Source organism: Fusarium venenatum (genome assembly GCF_020744135.1).
Source record: "Fusarium venenatum strain MPI-CAGE-CH-0201 chromosome Unknown EDB82scaffold_3, whole genome shotgun sequence".
NCBI lineage: Eukaryota > Fungi > Ascomycota > Sordariomycetes > Hypocreales > Nectriaceae > Fusarium > Fusarium venenatum.
This window is the reverse complement of record NW_027072131.1, coordinates 3,203,492-3,223,104: the sequence shown is the minus strand read 5'-3', so window position 1 is coordinate 3,223,104 and position 19,613 is coordinate 3,203,492. Positions and strand designations below refer to the sequence as shown.

The window sequence follows — 19,613 nt, the reverse complement described above, 5'->3', positions numbered from 1 at the left end:
AGGCGCAGTTTGCTTGGGGTTTATTTCACCCCTGCCCAGTTCATGTGGGCAATCTACAGTCTAGGTAACTAACAGTGAGTAGCTTTGATTGAAACAAAACTGTCAACAGCCTTTGTGAATCAGGGATGTCTATGATAGTGCTTTTCTTAGGGGCGCTGCATCTTCCAAACTTATTAAATACGTTCATTCGTTCCAACCCTTCAGATATTCTTTTATATGAAGTGCATTAGCTCTTTCCAAGTACTATAACTGTGTGTTGGCTGGGCTGACATATTACCCAAGCTATCAGTGCCATTCAATTTCTACCACACACGAGTGTCATGAGCACAAAAAGACGAAGCAAGTACCTATCATATGTTACTCATGCAACAGAACATCAAATCATGGACCCTCAGACCAAGTAGCAGTATCAAAACAAGCACGTGACGTCTATCGACAATCATCCCCGTCTCATCGGCTTTGTAATGGATATGGCCGGCCCATGTTATCCTCGGCTCTTTTGTCCAGTTGCGTCACTGGGGAAGCTTAAAGCACCCCCCAACCAGTCAAGCTCTTGTTGACCTGGCCTAGACTCTGTACAAACCCAATTGCTTCAGATACGCAGGTTGTTTCTTCTATAGTATAGACTCGTTATCCGTTTTCTATCTCTAGAACTTTACAATGAACGCCTTCCGCTGCTTGAGACCTGTCGCCGCTCGAGTGCCTTTTCAAAGGTCAACTCTTCCTCGAGTTGCCAGAGCTTACAGCTCCAAGACCTACGAATATATCCAGGTTTCACAGCCCAAGCCTGGTGTCGGTCAGGGTAAGAATATCCCACTATTTACTTAGAATTCGGCAGCTAACTATTCTGTCAGTGACACTGGACCGCCCCAAGGCTCTCAATGCTCTTTGCACACCTCTTATCAAGGAGCTCAACCGGGCTCTTCTTGAATTCAATGCAGCCGATGACACTTCAGTCATTATCTTGACCGGATCTCAAAAGGCTTTTGCCGCTGGCGCCGATATCAAGGAGATGGCCCCTCTCAGTTTCGCTGAAGCTTACACCAACTCCTTCATAGAGTCTTGGTCCGATCTCACCACTCAAATTAAGAAGCCCATCATCGCTGCTGTCTCAGGTCACGCTCTAGGCGGAGGCTGTGAGCTGGCTATGATGTGCGATCTTATTTACTGTACCGAGAATGCCAACTTCGGCCAGCCTGAGATCAAGCTCGGTACTGTTCCTGGTGCTGGAGGCAGCCAACGCCTTACTCGTGCCATTGGCAAATCAAAAGCCATGGAGCTCATTCTCACTGGCAAGAACTTTTCTGGAGTTGATGCTGAGAAGTGGGGACTCGCTGCCAGAACTTTCCCAACTCATGAAGCTTTGATGGAGGAGACTCTCAAACTCGCTGAGACAATTGCTGGCTACTCCAAGGTCGCTGTTCAAGCCGCTAAGGAGGTTGTCAACAAGAGCCAGGACCTTGCTCTTCGCGACGGTGTGGAGTTTGAGCGAAGAGTATTCCATAGTTTGTTTGGTAGTCAAGACCAAAAGATCGGTATGAAGGCATTCGCAGAGAAGAAGAAAGCTGAGTGGAGCCACTCATGAGACAGATAATGCGAAAGATATTTAGATCAATGCGTGTCTTTGCTCCTGGTGAGAGAAATACATAATAGTCTAAGCACAATGGATAAAAATTCGGCCAAACACGTATGTATCATGATGTGCTGCCTTATACCTACACATTGGCCAACACACCATTGAACTATTCATGAGTGGAGTGAAGCAATAGCTTCTCAAGCTACGGAGGGTTGGTGCAAACTATAAAATCAATTCACAGCAATTTCTGATGAATTATTAAGCTCAAGCTTAGCTGTAAGAACCACTAAATAGAATGCACTGTATCGACGCTTGTATAAATATTCATGACTATCGTATTGCGTCAAGCGTCAGAGCCTCGAATGTCCTTTCTTTCCATTACTTGCTAACCTACAGTTCAGCTCTGCTGCTTGACTCGGCTTTTAGTGCAGATAATGTCTTACACGCTCCGCGGACATACATAGATAGACGTGACCCTGTCTATATGCAGTGTTAACCTTCCCATTTTCCAGGTTGCTGCCCAACCCATGTTCAATGTATTGTGACCAGCTTGAAAAGAGGTGTGTCGTGTAAATGCAGTTCTTCCTGACTGTCTTTCATGGGTGAGCCGTAAGGCCCAGACCGACCCCGCCACTAGCACCTTGTACAGTAGAACCTCTGGCAGTCGACAGAACATCATCCTCAACTTGCATCTTCAATCAGCCTCTACTCACCCAGCGCTGGCTATTGTTGGCGCCCGCGCTTTCTTATTTTCCCATATCAAGGGTGATATTTAATACAGTATCATGAATGGAGCCTACAAACACTGGCTTGGACTTAGAAAAGGAGCTGACGTGCTCTGTAAATCTCCCCGCCTTTTGGTCTCCAGAGTCAATAACCGCCTACAGTAGCTAACTATGCGCGCAGATATGCACGGAGCTCCTTTACCAGCCTTTGACTCTGCTTGATTGTCTTCATACGTTTTGCGGTGCTTGCTTGAAGGAATGGTTTACTTTTCAGGCCGCGACGGCCGAGCGGTCGCCAAACCCACCTGCTCCAGGCACCAATATCTTTACATGCCCATCGTGTCGAGCTACTGTACGAACCACCCAACATAATGCCACCGTCGTCACTCTTCTGGATATGTTCATCGCAGCCAGCCCTGGAAAAGATCGCTCTGCGGTGGAAAAAGAAGAGATGGCCAAAAAGTACAAGCCGGGCGATCAAGTCTTGCCAACAATCAATACTCGCCGAACGGCTGAGGAGCGACGTGCTGATGCTGAGGATAGAAGGTTGATAGAAGAGGTCAGAGAGCTGAGCTTACAAGAAGCCGGCGTTTCTTCAGCACCGCCAAGGACGAGACGGAGGCGCGAAAGTCGATCTGCAGATGACAGGAGAAGATCAAGCAGAGACAGGGAAAGGGACCGGGAAAGGGATCGAAGTTTGGATGGCCGCCATCAGCGAGGAAACCGCCGCCCGCGAATAGACGACGGAAGCCAGCATAGTTCCGACCAACTGCCAGTGGAAGGGGAACGACGCCGCCGACGTAGCGAGTCAAGACAACGCCAGATCGAGCACCAGTCATCCATTCGATCACTCATAAGCTCCGGTGACATGAGCGAGAGGGATATCGAGCGGGAAATAGAGTCATTTGCAAGACAGATTCAGGAAGAAGGGCTCCTCGACGGACTCGACTTGGATAATATCGATTTGAGTCGCGACGACGAGCTTAGTAGGAGAATCACTGAGGCATACCGACGGCGTCAGAGAGATCGAACACGCCAAGAAGCACGGAGAAATAACTACCCTCCACTGACACGACCTGCTGAGGCCTCAGCGGCAGACGCTCGTATGTTGGCACCTGAAGGAGGTCGAACAAGGGAAAGATCACGACCACATTCTAGGTCTGCGAGTGCTGCAAGTGCCACCAGTGCTGCAAGCCAAACTGAGGAACGAAGTCGTCCACAAACGAACGCAGCGTCAGCGAGTCTCGAAGTTCAGGAGCCGGTACGGAGGCCAAGAAGAAGGACCGCAAGTGGAGGTCGTAGCTCGACCACCCCGATATTCCCGACCGCAACTGCAACTGAGAACAGGCCTGCTGCTCGGTCATCAACTGACCTAGGCTCGAGATCCCAAACTACTGATCCTACCCAGTCCCGGCCTAGCCTCAGCGAAGGACGTAGTACAAGTACCCCTATTCATACCGCGCCGTTTCCAAACCCTACGGAAGCTCCATCGAGTACCAACACTGGGAGCCTCTCATTTGCCAGTCGCCAGGGGAACGTGGCGAGTGCATCAGTTCCTCCTTTATTCTCTCATCATGACCCTGCAGCTGGTCGCTCGAACAGGCCCCGTCCTGTTGACCTTGCAATCGTCCACCAGACAGTGACCAGCCCGACCAGCAGTCCAACAGTTTCGGCGCACCAGAGGACAAGATCACACCTATATCCGGAGCCTTCTGTCAGCTGCTCTCGATGCAATAGGCCGCATATCGAATATGAGGTGCACTACAACTGCTCTATTTGTGCTAACGGGCAATGGAACATGTGTCTCGACTGCTACCGAGCTGGGAAGGGCTGTCTCTACTGGTTTGGATTCGGCTATGGTGCCTGGGCAAAATGGGAGAAAACAAGGCAACAGCAAGGGGATCCTTCTCTGGCAAAGCCGCACATGTTGACTGCGAGTCGCTACCGGCCTCCTCGCTCAGCTCCTGGTGGGGCTGATGGACGAAAAACGCTCACGACAGACGATCCCAGGCATCGATTAGAAAGCGGTACATTCTGTGCAAACTGTTCTGCTTGGACAAATGATTGTTATTGGCGGTGCAACATATGTAATGAAGGCGATTGGGGCTTTTGTAACGATTGTGTGAATCAGGGGAGGTCCTGCACACATACTCTACTACCTCTAGCTCACGAAGCCACTCAGCCAAACCAAAGTCGATCTGGCAGTCCTCCTAGGTCGCCAGGTCGGCCAACAGCCGCTACCATACTCAAAGGCCCCAATGCATCCAATATTGGGCCCTTCAAGCCACTGACCTTCACGACACGCTGTGACATCTGTCAGGAACCCATTCAGCCGAACCAGGCACGGTATCATTGCTACCACTGCACAAGTACTTTGGTTCCAGATGCTACGCCAGGCGATTACGATATATGCTCCTCCTGTTATGGCAATCTAGTCACCCAGCGACAAATAAGCCCTGAGAACGGCCACTCTGGATGGAGGAGATGTTTGAATGGCCACAGAATGGTGGTTGTCGCGTTTACAGATGGGAAAATCGGACTATGGCGGTACATAGCCCAAGACCTAGTGGGAGGCAGAGGACTCAAGTCAGATGCGCCAGAAAAACCGGAACACCGCGAACAGGGCCTCCTGAAATGGGTCTGGCACGACGACGATCAAGAACTTTCCCGGCTCGTCACGAGAGATGTATCAGAAACCGCGCCGACGGAGAGTGGGTTTATTCAGACTTTTCCCCCTGATGGCGGAGTGGGAATGAAAGCGACAGCGAGATTTGGCTGGTACCCGAAGGCGGGAGCCGACGATGAGCTTCTCTTCCCACGAGGAGCGGAAATAAAAGAGATTGAAGATGTTAACGGAGAATGGTTCTTTGGAGCATACATGGGTTCTCGAGGTTTGTTCCCAGCACCATACGTGCGGTTAGAACAGAATACTCCTTGAAGATATAAAAGCTGAGCGTTATGCTGGATACCTGGAAGATGAAATACCCTTGGATATTTACCACTTATCAATATTTTACCTGGACATTTAACCATTTTTATAAATGCCTGATTTGGATGACCGTCGCTACCTACCTAACACTGAGATCTAATGACGCCTTGGTGGAAGTCGGTGCAGGAATACCGTCCCATCGCCGACAGCCCGGGATTGCGCCATTGCCGATCGCGGCCCCACCATCAAGTACTTCCCATATTACCAAGCTGAACCTCCACGATTAATCACCAACCCTCCCTAGCCTTGGGAAGCTTTGTCAATTGGTTTTTGTTAGGCCCGCGAAGCTTTGTATCAAAAATATGTTTCGTCCCAGCGCTAGAAGGCTCGCCGCCACTGCGGCCAAAGCCGCTGCAGCTCCTACGTCCCATACTCTTAATGTCGCTCGAGCTCAAGGTGTCTCCCGAGGTTTGACTGGAGGTGCGCATTACTTGGATTCTACTAAAGCGTACCCAACAAGCTAAACTATTATAGCTATCGGAAACACACCTCTCATCCGTCTTAACCGCCTCTCCGACGAAACCGGCTGCGAGGTTTTGGGCAAGGCCGAGTTCATGAACCCCGGTGGCTCTGTCAAGGACCGTGCAGCTCTCTACGTTGTCAAGGACGCCGAGGAGCGAGGACTTCTCAAGCCCGGCGGTACTGTCGTCGAAGGCACCGCAGGAAACACTGGGATCGGCCTTGCCCACGTCTGCCGGTCTCGCGGCTACAAGCTTGTCATCTACATGCCCAACACCCAGTCCCAAGGCAAGATCGATCTTCTGCGGCTCCTTGGTGCTGAGGTCTACCCCGTTCCCGCCGTCGCTTTTGACAACCCTGAGAACTACAACCACCAGGCCCGTAGACACGCAGAGCGATTGGACAATGCCGTCTGGACAAATCAGTTCGATAACACAGCTAACCGCCGTGCGCACATCGAGACGACAGGTCCTGAGATTTGGGCGCAAACAGATGGAAAGGTTGATGCGTTCACATGCGCTACTGGCACCGCTGGTACATTGGCAGGCATTACAAGGTATCTGAAGGACGTCTCCAACGGCCGGGTCAAGAGCTTCCTCGCCGACCCTCCCGGTAGTGTCCTCCACTCTTACGTATCCTCCGGTGGCAAGCTTAACGAGCGCACTGGCTCCAGTATTACTGAGGGTATCGGACAGGGTCGCATCACTGACAACCTCCAACCAGATATCGACCTGGTGGATGGTTCGCTTCACATTTCGGACGAGAAGAGTATTGAGATGGTCTACCGCTGCTTGGATGAGGAAGGTCTTTACCTTGGCGCCAGCTCTTCCCTCAACGTTGTTGCTGCTAAAGAGGTTGCTGAGAAGCTGGGCAAGGGCCACACTGTTGTTACTGTTCTCTGCGATGGCGCTTACAGATATGCCGATCGATTGTTCTCTCGCAAGTGGTTGACCGATAAGAAACTTCTGGGAGCTATTCCCAAGCACTTGGAGAAGTACATTGTTCTACCATAGAACGTGCCTTTGAAGGAATCTAGATGATACATATATTTTACATGAAAACCACCATCAATCTTTCCATAATAGTTTTGGATGAAACCATCGTTGATTAGTTGGAGAACAACATCTCAGTGGTTGTCTAATCCATAGTCAAGTATTTCTCCCAATCAGGCTTCCGGCCTGTAATACGTTCATATTCGAGACCAAAGCCTTTCCTGTTTTCAGAGCCTGCCTTGATGAAGTCTTCGGCATGTTTTTCCAGCAGGTCATGGAAATGCGTCAGGTTCTTTGCGTCGTCGCCAATAATTTCCTGTGCAAGTTCCACCGCTCTGATGTTCTGAGCAAGTACCCTAACATAGTAGTAGGGGCTGAGAGGGTCCTTCTTCGTCCGGGTCTCTTTGTCACTGCGTACGTTCAACTTGTGCCACGAGGGGACCATGCCGCGATGCCGCTCAATTTTGCACGCTGCGGCGATGAACTCTACGTTATCCCGCAATTCTTTGGTGAGTTTCTCGACAGACTCTCCGGCTGCCTGTTGCGCTTGGATTGTATGTGCTTGGCTGAAAAGAAGAAGTCCTCGGATGGTAGGGCTGAAGTGAGCCAGCCTAGAGATTAACTCTTCTTTCCGTTCGTGCTGTGGACGTTGTATCAGATCCCAAATCAGTTGATTCCATTTCAAAGCTTGCAGAATATCTTGCTCTTCTCGCGTTGAGTCGTAGATCCTTTGGTTGATGGATGACATTAAGAGGGTGATTGAGGAATCGTATCTTAGAGTAAGGCCAGTCTTGTCAGCCTGCTTGGCGCACTCAATAATGGAATATTCCTGCTGGGCGTCGCATGCCCTCCGAATCAAGGACGAATAGTGCTCCTTTTCTAGCTTAATCCCAGCCCTCTTGTAGCCGGCGAGGAACGTAGCGATGTTGTCCCATTCCTCCTTGGTCTTCATTAGCTTGGTCGCTTGCGTGAGTGCTGTCTTTGAATTCGGGATGTCCTTCTTTATATCGATTGGCGAAAATGTATGCTCAAGGCCATCAAGCTCGATAACGATGGGGTTGCGCCGCATGAAGTCGCTCTTGCTTGGGTTATAGACAATCTTCCTCTGTGTCTCGGGCAGGTATGCTGGAAGGATGATCTTCTCCTGAACATCGATAAGAATTTTGTTCAACTCGGGGTTTTCGGTCTCTGCGAAGACGGCACTCAAGCCTAGCAAAGTGTCAATGGGTTTATCTCATTATCAATGCCTTCTGTTTTCGAGTTGACCTACATCGGGTAGGAGTTGCACTGAAGCGTCGGTATTGGGGCGCAGGGTTTGCAAGGGACACTCGCAAATTCGCAAGCGGCCTGAAGGCCGGCATGATTGACCTGTTCAGCATCTTGCTGGCTGCGCAACTCAATGATCGAGCTGGTCCAGAAAAATGGCTGTTTTTTTTATGAATTAGCAGATATTCAGCACCAAACTTACCTTACAACGGTGCTCTTGAAAATAACCCGGGCGGACAAACTGCGGGACCGCACCAATCAAATTTGGGAATTGGCATCGTTGGGTCATGAACATTGTACGTAGCTCCAGAAATTCTAGCCTGGCTCAACTTCATTGTCGTATCTTTCGCGGCAAGTCACATCGCAATGAACGTCGCAAGCCTGGGACGGCCAGTCGGCTGTCTCAAGACTGCCTTCCGACGAACGAGATTCCAGAGGAGTTTCCAGAGAAATGCCTCTTCAGTAGCCGCTGTTGAGCCTATGGCTAAGCGGATCTCAAATGCCTTCAGCGCTGAGCAACGTACGTTTTTTTGTGTCTGTCGTTACGAATTATATCACTGACACTATCTAGGGGCGGATCTTGCCAAGGTCAGCAAATTTTACATTCATCCTCGCGTCCCGAGCATTCGCAGCACACACCCCGATCCCATGCCCGCACTCTTGGAAAAGCAAATCACCAAACTCGATCCAACCGGCGCACGCACACGACTTTTCTCCAGGGAACATGCCGACAGCGCCAAGGTGGGAGATGTCCTGATGGTAACAACAAAAAGCGGCGAGCCCTTTGCTGGCGCTTTTCTTCAAATCCGACGCCGGGGCCAGGATACGGCCATCCAACTGAGAGGACAGATGATGAAGGTGGGCGTTGAGATGTGGTTCAAGATCTACAGCCCAACAGTGACGGGTATCGATATTATCTGGCGACGACCCAAGAGGGCACGACGTGCTCGTCTCACATACATGCGCAAACCCAAGCACGACATGGGCAGTGTGGACCAGATGGTGTTTGCCTGGAAGAAGGAGAGATATACTCTACGGTCACGGGCCAGTCAGACTGGAAAGCCGGCTGGAAAGCAACATGCCAGGATTCTCGGACAGAAGAAGCCATAAATGAATTCCGGCATTGGGGATGGTTGTATGATAAATTGTGTATAAGAATTTGCATAGAGTGTATCAATCACTTTATGAAAGTCTCCGTTTGTCATCAACCCTCACTATATGGAAACGACGATACTTCAGCGGCCCCCAGTGTCATCATTTCGCTGTGTTGAGATTCGAATCGTCAAGCCCACCGGTTCTGATCATCCCATATTACATATCTGGACCTTATTCGAGACCAATCGTCCAATGAAAGAGGAAGGACCAAATAGATTCGGCTGAGCTATACTGGTTAATATACGACATGTTATTAGGTCTGCGGTTTCTACTTCATCCTTCTTTGGGCACGTCCCCTATGTTGATATCTATACGTAGGTAAGCCTGAACATGATGCGAATTATCTCTCTAATAATAGCAAGTTCTCGAATGTCGCCAATAGTGATACTTGATTTCAGTAAAGTGCGCTATTTCTGCGATACAATATTTGTAGTCCTTTATCATTCGTACCTAGTGGGTATGCACCATATGATGGTGGTGTTAATGCAAATGGCTTGTCTGAGACAGTTATCGTCAGCAACTGATTAAATCCCGGAACAGTCAACAATAGACTACTCACTCAATCCGTGGTTTGGTATGTAATGTTTTAAAGAACAAGGGATTCCTCCTCGATTGTTACTGTTTCCTTTCATATCTCGACTAGATAGGTTTGAACTCATAGGTTGTAAAGGAGTTAGGTGCTTATGGGAGGTTACACTAAGCCCATGGCTCTTTCAATACCACCTATATGCTATGCTATACGACACGGACAACTGCCCTTATTTTTGGTTAAGCTAAAATTTTACTATAAAGATGATTAGCTCAACTCGCATAAGAAAGGGGGTTTACACGTTTCACGAACCGTTCAACGTTTACAGCCAGTCGACCGCTTACACGCGTTCAAGTTTAGGTTAGGTTGTTTAACGAGTAATATGGAGATGAACTGTTTCTGCCACTCCCCAATTGTACCCCTCCAAGTGGCACCAAAAACAGCTGAACAACGAACGCCATGCGCCGGGATTTGCAACCGGTCGCAGGGACCCCCTGGAAATAAACTCCCGTTCCCGTGCATTTTAGTTGACATGTGCATTGAGTCTCGAGTGTGAAACTTAGTAGTAGGTCGCTACTAAACAATTGAGTAAAGTATGGGGAATATCAAAAAACATTATAATAGAAACAACTTAAACAGCATTCACTGTTTGTCCCACTAGGACTAAACCTCTTTACATCATGCTGTTCATTATCTCAAGGGTAATGCAGTGGTATGGATCTTATGCGAGGAGGTTCACAAGGTGCTGGGGATGAAAGAGATGGAACCCAATACTCAAGTATAAACCCAACAGCAGCCGCCCTCTCGATTTAATGCCTGAAAAAAGAGACGTATTAATTTGAACATTCATATAACTTCCACCTCTGCCTCGTATCTAATCCTAAATTACCTTTATACCACCTTCAAAGGCCTCCAACCAACTGAGAGACGCCCTGCCTGTCAACAGCCCATACCTAACCTGGCCTAACTTGGCACCTTAACAGGGGCTCACAGCAACCGCTAGAACGTGTCCCTCAGAACTAAAAATGGACGCTATTAGGAATTCCGTCAAGGCTTTTCAGGGGATGCTTCCACTACAACCCGGTAACCTGGATGGTAACGAGAAGTTCCCCGATTTTTGTTTACACTTGGAGGCACAGTGCAGCAACGACTCCCAGGATAAGGACCAAGAGAACGAACAAGAGCAACAACACGACCAAGGCCTTGACAACAACAAATCTAAGCAGCGTCATCCCCATTTCCATTATCCACGTCCGCATTCCCCATCAGCTTCAATATCGGAATCATCTCGCTTATCGTGCATCTCCACCGCCTCGGCCTCGGCTTCATCTTCTACATCCTCGAGGGTCTCGTCCGCTTCATTCGACTCATTTTCGACTCCAATCTCCCTTTCTCTCGACTCCTCTTTACACTCTCCCCGTTCCTCACTCGCCAGCAACACTTACTCCTCGCCTGTACCTGAGTTCATCGCCCGCAATCGATCCTTCACAGGCGCTTCTTTCTCCTCCGTCTCTTCCTCCCCACCGTCCTCACCGACCCCGCGCACCAGGCGGGACAAGTCACAACTGCATGCTGCTCGATCGCAACGGTCTGGAAGCACAGCTACAAACGTACCGTCACCTGTAGGGGTTCACAGAAAGGAACAATCGACAAGTCCAAGAAACTTCAGAAGCAATCCCACTCCTGCGGACGCTCTTGCTGCTGTTGAGTCGCATGACCCAAAGTTAATCAAGATGGCTTTTGCGGAACAGCAAAGATGGGTTACGGTCCAACAAAAGACCTTTACAAAATGGTATGTATTTTGTTCCAATTATAGTCTATAACAATCTAAAATTGGTTTCCATAGGCTCAATACAAAGATCGAGGCTCGCAACCTTGAGGTTAAGGACCTTGTGAAGGATCTTAGTGACGGTGTAAGTTGAACGAGAACACAACCTTGACCAGCTTGACTAATCCCTACGCCTAGGTTATGCTGATTCACCTCCTCGAATGTCTTTCACACGAATCGCTCGGCCGCTATGCCTCAAAACCCAAGCTTCGAGTACAAAAATTCGAGAATGCGAACACGGCACTCGACTTTGTCAAATCCAGGGGTATTCAGATGACCAACATTGGTGCGGAGGATGTTGTTGATGGTAACCAAAAGATTGTTCTGGGTCTCATCTGGACACTGATTCTCCGGTTCACCATCAGTGACATCAACGAGGAGGGCATGTCAGCAAAAGAAGGCCTGCTGCTTTGGTGTCAAAGAAAAACGGCATGTTACGACGAGGTCGAGGTGCGAGATTTTAGTGGCAGCTGGAACGACGGTTTAGCGTTCTGTGCTCTACTGGATATTCACCGACCAGACCTTATCGACTACGATGCCTTGGACAAGTCAGACCACCGAGGCAACATGCAACTGGCCTTCGATATCGCACATAAGGAGATTGGTATCCCCAAGCTGCTGGATGTAGAGGATGTGTGCGATGTTGCGAAGCCCGATGAGCGATCCCTGATGACTTACATCGCCTACTGGTTCCACGCATTCTCGCAAATGGAAAAGGTCGAGAATGCTGGTCGTCGTGTTGAAAAGTTTGTCAATAACATGCAAGGCGCTTGGGAGATGCAGAGTGCGTACGAACGACGGATGCGGGCACTCCTGAAAGCCATCCAGGAGCGAATCGAGGTTTGGAAGGAGGCCACATTCGAAGGAACCTACGTCGATGCCAAAGCTCAACTGAACCAGTTCTTTGATTACAAGAGAGGCAAGAAGCGAGAATGGGTTGCCGAGAAGAGTGATCTGGCAACGTTGCTTGGAAACATCAAGACAAAGTTAGGCACTTATCGTCTGAGACCATACGACCCACCGGCGGAATTGAGTTTGGATGCTCTTGAACAGAGGTGGGCAGAGTTGGCATCAAATGAGATGAGACGCGCCCAGCTTATTAACGAGACCATTCGAGAGTAAGTCTATCCGCAGAAAGATATCTAACATTTTGACTGACTGTCTTTCAGCATCAAGAACGCCCTTCGCAAATCCTTTGCCGACAAAGCGAATGACTTTGCAATGGCTCTTAACACAATGCAGTTAGCCCTATCTGGCCTTGATGGCGATGTTGAAGACCAATTACACCATGTCAGGAAGCTTAGTGAAAGTCTTTCTCCTTTGGACCAGTACCTGGACAAGATCTCAGAACTGGACCAAAAGTGTCAAGAGGCCAACATTGAGGAGAACGACTTTACCACTTATACATACGACGAGCTGTCATACGAACTGGGTCTTGTCAAGACATCAGTGCAGAAGAAGCTTGCCTTTTTGGAAAACCAAATGGTCGCACGAAGCATGACAAACCTGACACCCATCCAGCTGGAAGAGTTTGAGAGTGTCTTCCGCCACTTCGACCGTGACGATACCAATTCTCTTCAGGAGCTCGAATTCAGTGCAGCCCTCGCGTCTCTTGGGCTTGTGTTCTCGGAAGATGAGATGCACGACTACTTCCATGCGACATCTGGTGGACGAGATTATGTGACATTTGAACAATTTATCCGATTCATGGTGGATGTGACAGAAGACCAGAACACGGCAGAGCAAGTTTACCAATCGTTCCGTGAGGTGGCAGATGGCAAGCCGTATGTGACAGAGATGGATTTACGACACAGCTTGGTACCCGATGAAGTGATTGACCAACTCGTCGAGATCATGCCCGCACACAGTGGGCCAGACATGTCAGAAGACCGAGGAATGCCGCAATACGACTACATTTCCTTTATGGAGAAACTGATCAACGAACAAAACAATGGCCAGGGAGGCCCAGAAACTGCCCAGTCGGACAGGTCTAATCCTGAGCCACAGAGCCCTCACACCAACGGGGTCTAGGAGGAACAAGAGGAGAACCAGTGGCTAGAGATGCATGCGTCTGTTCAAATGGAATTGAATATGAAGCTTAACCTAGCGTGCCCAAAAAGGAGGGGAGGGAAAGATAGGCAGAGGGAAGCCAAGCGATGAGACGATGGCCTTCATTCTCTGACCAATACAATACTCGACAGTGCTGTTTTTTTTGTACAGGCGAAGGTGGAGGGACTTTTGACAAATGAATATTCCATTGAGTTATACCAGAGAGTGGACGATTGTAGAGATGGAGAGATAGGATAACAACACTGGGCGGTTACCCAGCTTTCTTTGGGGACACCCGCCGTGAGAGTAGCTCTTTTTAGTTAATACCATGAAGAAACCAGAGACTTGACAAGTCAATGATTCTATTTATTGAGCCGATAAATCTGACACCCAACTTTTGCTTATATGCGAATTATCAAGTGCCGATCAAAAGTCCTTGTAATCTGAACAACGATCTGTGTGTTATGGCTATTGATGCAGGAACTTTGGTATTCCAAAACATGAAAATAGTGCATGCTCGTATCTATTTATGTAGTCAATGGTAGGTAAAAGAGTCTTACACATGCAGTCAAAATAGGAGGCAATTCAGTGCGGCGAATGCGCTTTATCGCCGCCTCTTGGTGTTAACCTGAATTCGGCGTATGGTTAATTTGGCCGAAGTATACTGAGACTTTTAGAGTGGCATGACCCGTTTGAACACAAAGTTTTAGGCCGTTGAGGAAAAATAAAGTAAATCCGATGACGGCGTCGCCGTTAATTGCGCGTTCTCTTATAGGCGACAAAGCAAGAACTGCCCCCCTGTATCAGTCAGTTATTCAATCACTTGCAGAGCCGGTGTCGGTTGTAGTCTATGTATTGTGTAGGTAGTCCAGGTTGTGTGTCAAGTGGGCTCCGCAGTTCCAGTCTTAGCCTTGCGCAATCCATTAACAAAAAGTTGCTGGGGGCAATAATTGTTACATCTTCGTTCTTCCTTCCCTTCTCTTGGCTTATGCTGTTTGCTTTGTTTATAACCGAATCGGGTCATCGAATAAAGAACCTGCGAGGTCAATTCGATTCAGAGTCAAATTGCCAGCATGTCTTGTCGTTCACAGCTCTTCCGCGCCCTCAGAGCGCCCACCTCTGGTAGCAGGAGGACTGCTTCTCTGAGGGCCAATGCTCTTGGTAGAGGCATCGTCCACTCCCAATCGCCTTTCCGATGCCTCTCCACCACAGCCGCGAGGCTCGTTACTCCCACGCGGGCTCAGCAAGGCAAGCTAACGTCCGAAATGTACCCGCAGCTCGAGCGCGACTCAAGGTTCGCTCAAGTGACGCCTGAGCATGTCGCGCGCTTCCGAGAGATCTTGGGCGACAACCCCTCGGCCATTATCGACGGTGTAACAAATGGAACGGGCGTAGACGCTGCCGATTTTGAGACGTACAACGAGGATTGGATGCACAAGTACAAGGGCCAGTCCAAGTTGGTGCTGAGACCAGGCACTACCGAGGAAGTCAGCAACGTCCTCAAGTATTGTAACGAGCAGCGTCTGGCTGTTGTGCCTCAGGGTGGAAACACAGGCCTCGTGGGAGGCTCTGTCCCTGTTTTCGATGAGATCGTCATTAGCATGGCCCGCATGAATGAGATCCGCTCCTTTGACGAGGTCAGCGGCTCTCTCGTTATTGACGCTGGCTGTGTCCTTGAGGCTGTTGATACGTACCTTGCCAAAAAGGGTTATATCTTTCCTCTCGACCTCGGTGCCAAGGGCTCATGCCACGTTGGTGGAAACGTTGCCACAAACGCTGGCGGCCTGCGATTGCTCCGTTACGGCAGTTTGCACGGCACTGTGCTTGGTGTTGAAGCCGTTCTGCCTAACGGTACCATCATCAATGACCTGTGTACCCTGCGCAAGAACAACACTGGCTACGATATCAAGCAGCTCTTCATTGGAGCTGAGGGAACTTTGGGTATTATCACAAAGATCGCCATCCAATGCCCTCAGCGATCACCTGCAGTCAATGTTGCCGTTTTTGGATTAGAGTCATACGAAAAGGCTCAGCTTGCTTTCCGTGAGGCTAAGAAGCAGCTGTCAGAGATTCTCTCCGCCTTTGAGCTGATGGACGGCCGTAGTCAGAGAATCGTTTCAGAGGTCAAGGGCCAGGAGCATCCTCTCGAGGGCGAGTATCCTTTCTACTGTCTCATCGAGACGAGCGGCTCCAACAGCGAGCATGACTACGCAAAACTTGAGGCCTTCCTAGAGGATGTTATGACCCGTGAGGTTATTGCCGATGGCGTCGTTGCCCAAGACGAGACACAGCTTCGCAACTTGTGGGGCTGGCGTGAGGGCATCACCGAGTGCCTTGGCCACTGGGGCGGTACCTACAAGTACGATATTTCAATCCCTCTTAACGAGATGTACAAGCTCGTCGAGGACACAAAGGCCCGTATGACTGAGGCTGGCCTATTGGGTGACACACCCGACCACCCAGTCGTTGACGTCCTAGGCTATGGCCACATGGGCGATTCCAACCTGCATCTCAACATTCCCGTGCGCAGATACGATCCCGCCGTCGAGAAAGCCTTGGAGCCTTGGGTATACGAGTGGATTCAGAAGCGCAACGGCAGCATCAGTGCTGAGCATGGCTTGGGAATCGCCAAGAAGAAGTTCATCGGCTACAGCCGAGACGACACCACTATCGGTGTGATGAAGCAGATCAAGAACCTATTTGATCCTGTAAGTTTGACCCCTGTCTATTCCAATGTTCCTTCCCGTCTCCGCGCTCATTTCTGTTCCATGTTTTGTGTGTTCAGCCCTACAGGGTTTATCACGCTGCTTTGTTCTCCTCGCTGTTACATTTCCTCCGAGCTTAGGGCTGACATCTGACCCAGAATGGCATCATGAACCCCTACAAGTATATCTGATACCCCTGTCTCTTGGTTTCGTATACGAGTGCCAGCATATACATATCTTACCCCCTTGCTCTGCAGCGTCATGCATTGCATGCTGCTTGCTCAACTGATTACACCCCCGTTTGAGCTATAGTAATTGTGGTTGTTACGGAGCGAATCAGAATGCGCAGACGTTTTGAATAATGGTGCCCAAAACATGATGTGAGCAATGCTGTGCCGTATTGCGACTGTGGGAGCTAGGAGAATATTGTATATCGATATTTAAGCCATGAAACGTGCATTGATTAGACGTCTGGATAAATAAAAACAAGAAGGGTTTGAACGAGTAGAGCAACGGTCAATTCATAAAGCGGAAACTGTCCCGTCGTTCGGAAGTATTCCAAGTCGGCCGCCTAACTCATCCATCCATGGCCATAATTTGGAATACTCCAAATGACTGAACGTTGCAGTATAGGTCAGTGTCAATCTTCCAAGTGCCAATATGTTGGGCTACATGCCGTTGCTTCCTCTGCTATCCTATCCTGTACTTGATAGGAGGGTAATGTGGGTTAATACCTCATGGTCATTTGGAATCTGTCATTCTCACCCTATGCCAACTGGTAAGCTCCAACTCTAATAGACTGATAACCGACGAGAGGCTATTACAACCCTTCCACACATGCAGTGCTTCCCTGTCAGCCTTATGGGGCTGCTGCACCTTAGAAACACGTTCTCCACACATGCCGATGCGCTAGACCAAAAGTTCCCCTGTAGGTGAAGACTGCTTGCTTATACGTAGCTTGGTAGCATACATCACCCATGCCCCAAAGTCCCTGTCGTGGGTCGTTGCCCATTGGCATCATCACTCATACCCTTGTGTCAGTTGATTCCTAACACAGCCCATTTCGTCATATCATCGAGTCCGAGCCCCAGCCCCAACCAGCCAAGGCAAGGTAAGGTAAGGTGTGCCCTTGGTGGATACGTAAGCAGACTGTCCCCCATCGGGCTTGGATTGATTCCAAGCGTCTATTTCGTCCAATTCGTCGTATATGTTGGATCTCATTTGCAAGATGAAACCATCGCAGGTAATTGCTATGCAAGACGACATATTTGAGCCTCTGCGCTGAGGTGACTTTACCCGCTGTTGGTAGTGAATGGCACCAGCCTTATGCATGTGTTGAATATGAACTTTTGTGATGTGTGGGGTGTTGGAAGAGTAGGTAGGCAGAATGCCTCACTGCAACTTATGCTGGTGACTGTTTAGTTGCAGCATCGCAGACGGCGTTTCCGAAATCCTAGCTGTGACCCAAATCGCTTGATTATAATAGTGGCCACCTCGAACACAAGTTGCGACAACAACATGCCCAACTCCTGAATCTATCTCTTCATCTCAAGTTAGTATTATGGTTGGTGTTCCCGGAAAATACAAAGGCTGCGAGACGTGCCGACGTAGGAGGGTCAAAGTTGGTATTCCAACCCATTGATGGCGAGTCAAGTCAAATTAACAACACCAAATAGTGTAGCAACGAGAGACCATACTGCCACAAATGCATAGCAAGCGGAAAGGAATGCGAAGGGTACGAGAGGGAACGAGTATTCATCACTGGTACACCACAGAATAAGGGGAGAGTCGCCTCCCATCCCAAGAAGGGGTCGTCGTCCAAGAAGCAAAGATCGCCATCAGCCAAAAAAACACCCAGAGCTCTAGAAATCACCCCAACCCAACCCCTCAAGTCGGCTTGGGAGAACCATACGTCCATGTCGAGTCAAGGTGCTGAGTATTCAGTCCTCGTCTCAGCCCTCAACGCCAGGCTCCCCTGTCCACTGCCGAACAATTCAGCTCGGGATGAATCTTCTTCGCCTTTCCATATTACGTTTCCACCATACACGCTGACTGAAATACAACCTTTTATGGGTGAAGGCGACCTTATCGTTAGAGCTCAATGTTTGGCACGAATACCAAATTCTCATGATCAAGATGACTCGGCGCAGAGTTATTGTGTTTTCTTTTTCGAGGTTGGTGCATGCATGGACTGATGGCTTTGGCCTCGATCGCACGTTGACTCCTATTAGCATGAAACAGCATATGCGTTCGGCGAATCTGGATCCAACCAAGTGAGAAAATTGGGTCCAGCTTATTTTGGCCATTTCCCTAATCACCATTTCTTCGTTCGGGTATATCGACCTTTAGCTGTAAGTAGCCCCTAGAAACATCTGTCACTTCTGTTGTACTAAGTGAGTTCAATACCGGATTTGCTCTCCTTAGGCGGCAAGATACTTTTATCTCATCTCATGACTGGAGAACGATCCCGTGGCAAAGACATCCAAAATCTCTGCTGGACAGCCTCCTGGACCATGTCCTTTTCTTACCAGCAATTCTTGCTCAAGTCGATCATATAATGCCTATAGAAGCCACGCTCAGTCGACAATACCACGCCCAACAGCTTCTCCGCAGTTGTCTTTCGCTCGAAAGACACTTCAGTGCTTGGTTTCAGTTTGCAAACCGACCCAGCTACGGATATCCCATGGCTTACTGGGCCGATGAAATTATCAACCCTGGTGGTCTTCTTCCATTCTCAAATCTATACACCTTTAAAGACGGAAACACTGGACTTGCACTCCTATATTACTGGATGACACAAATTCATTTCCATCAATGCATTGAGAATCTGCACCGAATCATTTATCAGCCGGCCATCGATGCATATCCAGATATGTGGCCCAATTTGCCGTATGACTTGCAGATTGATATCACTCAATATCAGCATGGGCGTCTGTTTGCTGCGGATATTTGTCGCGGGCTAGATTCAGTCCTTCACGAGACTGCCCAGCCTGATATGCTAATCCTGCCGATGAAAGTAGCAATGGACTTTTATAAAGACATCCATGCGACTTCGCAGGACGGACTGATGGAGATAATGTGGATTGACAACTTCCGATTGCGGTTAGTCGAGAAAGGGCAGCATGTTGCTGGTGTTTTGCAAAGTCAAAAATGGTCTGAGGTTGCGACTTTCTGATGAAGGACGCTGGAGTGCTCTTCTTTAGAGGCCATGCTCTTAGTATACATGCCGCGTCGTTGTTTTTTCCCTTCTTTTTCCGCCGTTTTGCAATTCATGTAAATAACAAAACCTTGATTGCTTTGACAACACTTTGGTCTGATCCTCATATAGATTGATAAACAG

At 49.1% G+C, this 19,613-nt stretch overlaps 7 protein-coding genes across 7 annotated transcripts; 6 read left to right on the top strand and 1 right to left on the bottom strand.

Annotated features, from left to right (window-relative positions):
- The first annotated feature begins 478 nt into the window (after positions 1-478).
- On the top strand, positions 479-1,865 carry EDB82DRAFT_506032 (ClpP/crotonase-like domain-containing protein). Its single transcript, XM_065608752.1, has 2 exons — positions 479-802; positions 855-1,865. Exons 1-2 carry the CDS (start codon positions 661-663, stop codon positions 1,583-1,585), a joined length of 873 nt encoding a protein of 290 aa, XP_065463942.1. The 5' UTR covers positions 479-660; the 3' UTR covers positions 1,586-1,865.
- Positions 1,866-5,357, top strand: EDB82DRAFT_506030 (uncharacterized protein). The gene is made up of 2 exons (XM_065608751.1): positions 1,866-2,416; positions 2,483-5,357. Exons 1-2 carry the CDS (start codon positions 2,366-2,368, stop codon positions 5,237-5,239), a joined length of 2,808 nt encoding a protein of 935 aa, XP_065463941.1. The 5' UTR covers positions 1,866-2,365; the 3' UTR covers positions 5,240-5,357.
- Positions 5,358-6,808, top strand: EDB82DRAFT_506029 (cysteine synthase). The gene is made up of 2 exons (XM_025727306.2): positions 5,358-5,710; positions 5,765-6,808. Exons 1-2 carry the CDS (start codon positions 5,593-5,595, stop codon positions 6,760-6,762), a joined length of 1,116 nt encoding a protein of 371 aa, XP_025581786.1. The 5' UTR covers positions 5,358-5,592; the 3' UTR covers positions 6,763-6,808.
- EDB82DRAFT_506027 (uncharacterized protein) lies at positions 6,809-8,184 on the bottom strand. Its single transcript, XM_025727305.2, has 2 exons — positions 8,012-8,184; positions 6,809-7,950 (listed from the first exon to the last, which is right to left on the bottom strand). The coding sequence occupies exons 1-2, from the start codon at positions 8,118-8,120 to the stop codon at positions 6,887-6,889; spliced, it is 1,173 nt and encodes a 390-aa protein (XP_025581785.2). The 5' UTR covers positions 8,121-8,184; the 3' UTR covers positions 6,809-6,886.
- A 147-nt stretch (positions 8,185-8,331) lies between these two features.
- On the top strand, positions 8,332-9,476 carry EDB82DRAFT_506025 (mitochondrial 54S ribosomal protein bL19m). Its single transcript, XM_025727304.2, has 2 exons — positions 8,332-8,527; positions 8,579-9,476. Exons 1-2 carry the CDS (start codon positions 8,374-8,376, stop codon positions 9,115-9,117), a joined length of 693 nt encoding a protein of 230 aa, XP_025581784.1. The 5' UTR covers positions 8,332-8,373; the 3' UTR covers positions 9,118-9,476.
- A 1,054-nt stretch (positions 9,477-10,530) lies between these two features.
- On the top strand, positions 10,531-13,737 carry EDB82DRAFT_236364 (uncharacterized protein). Its single transcript, XM_025727303.2, has 4 exons — positions 10,531-11,483; positions 11,538-11,604; positions 11,658-12,637; positions 12,689-13,737. The coding sequence occupies exons 1-4, from the start codon at positions 10,717-10,719 to the stop codon at positions 13,548-13,550; spliced, it is 2,676 nt and encodes an 891-aa protein (XP_025581783.2). The 5' UTR covers positions 10,531-10,716; the 3' UTR covers positions 13,551-13,737.
- Positions 13,738-14,641: 904 nt separating this feature from the next.
- EDB82DRAFT_546726 (uncharacterized protein) lies at positions 14,642-19,448 on the top strand (the record flags this gene model as incomplete). Its single annotated transcript, XM_065609470.1, has 7 exons — positions 14,642-16,276; positions 17,072-17,201; positions 17,331-17,389; positions 17,760-17,898; positions 17,987-18,447; positions 18,505-18,628; positions 18,706-19,448. The coding sequence occupies 7 exons, from the start codon at positions 14,642-14,644 to the stop codon at positions 19,446-19,448; spliced, it is 3,291 nt and encodes a 1,096-aa protein (XP_065463940.1).
- Positions 19,449-19,613: the final 165 nt, after the last annotated feature.

What these genes read in the sequence shown, in the direction of transcription:
- EDB82DRAFT_506032 (XM_065608752.1), top strand. Translation starts at nt 661, where the DNA reads ATGAACGCCTTCCGCTGCTTGAGACCTGTCGCCGCTCGAGTGCCTTTT. An exon ending in CAAGCCTGGTGTCGGTCAGG is followed by an intron (nt 803 to 854) that starts GTAAGAATATCC and finishes CTATTCTGTCAG; the next exon opens with TGACACTGGACCGCCCCAAG.
- EDB82DRAFT_506030 (XM_065608751.1), top strand. Translation starts at nt 2,366, where the DNA reads ATGGAGCCTACAAACACTGGCTTGGACTTAGAAAAGGAGCTGACGTGC. An exon ending in AAAAGGAGCTGACGTGCTCT is followed by an intron (nt 2,417 to 2,482) that starts GTAAATCTCCCC and finishes CTATGCGCGCAG; the next exon opens with ATATGCACGGAGCTCCTTTA.
- EDB82DRAFT_506029 (XM_025727306.2), top strand. Translation starts at nt 5,593, where the DNA reads ATGTTTCGTCCCAGCGCTAGAAGGCTCGCCGCCACTGCGGCCAAAGCC. An exon ending in CTCCCGAGGTTTGACTGGAG is followed by an intron (nt 5,711 to 5,764) that starts GTGCGCATTACT and finishes AAACTATTATAG; the next exon opens with CTATCGGAAACACACCTCTC.
- EDB82DRAFT_506027 (XM_025727305.2), bottom strand. Translation starts at nt 8,120, where the DNA reads ATGCTGAACAGGTCAATCATGCCGGCCTTCAGGCCGCTTGCGAATTTG. An exon ending in CAGTGCAACTCCTACCCGAT is followed by an intron (nt 7,951 to 8,011) that starts GTAGGTCAACTC and finishes ACACTTTGCTAG; the next exon opens with GCTTGAGTGCCGTCTTCGCA.
- EDB82DRAFT_506025 (XM_025727304.2), top strand. Translation starts at nt 8,374, where the DNA reads ATGAACGTCGCAAGCCTGGGACGGCCAGTCGGCTGTCTCAAGACTGCC. An exon ending in TGCCTTCAGCGCTGAGCAAC is followed by an intron (nt 8,528 to 8,578) that starts GTACGTTTTTTT and finishes GACACTATCTAG; the next exon opens with GGGCGGATCTTGCCAAGGTC.
- EDB82DRAFT_236364 (XM_025727303.2), top strand. Translation starts at nt 10,717, where the DNA reads ATGGACGCTATTAGGAATTCCGTCAAGGCTTTTCAGGGGATGCTTCCA. An exon ending in CAAAAGACCTTTACAAAATG is followed by an intron (nt 11,484 to 11,537) that starts GTATGTATTTTG and finishes TGGTTTCCATAG; the next exon opens with GCTCAATACAAAGATCGAGG. An exon ending in ATTAACGAGACCATTCGAGA is followed by an intron (nt 12,638 to 12,688) that starts GTAAGTCTATCC and finishes ACTGTCTTTCAG; the next exon opens with CATCAAGAACGCCCTTCGCA.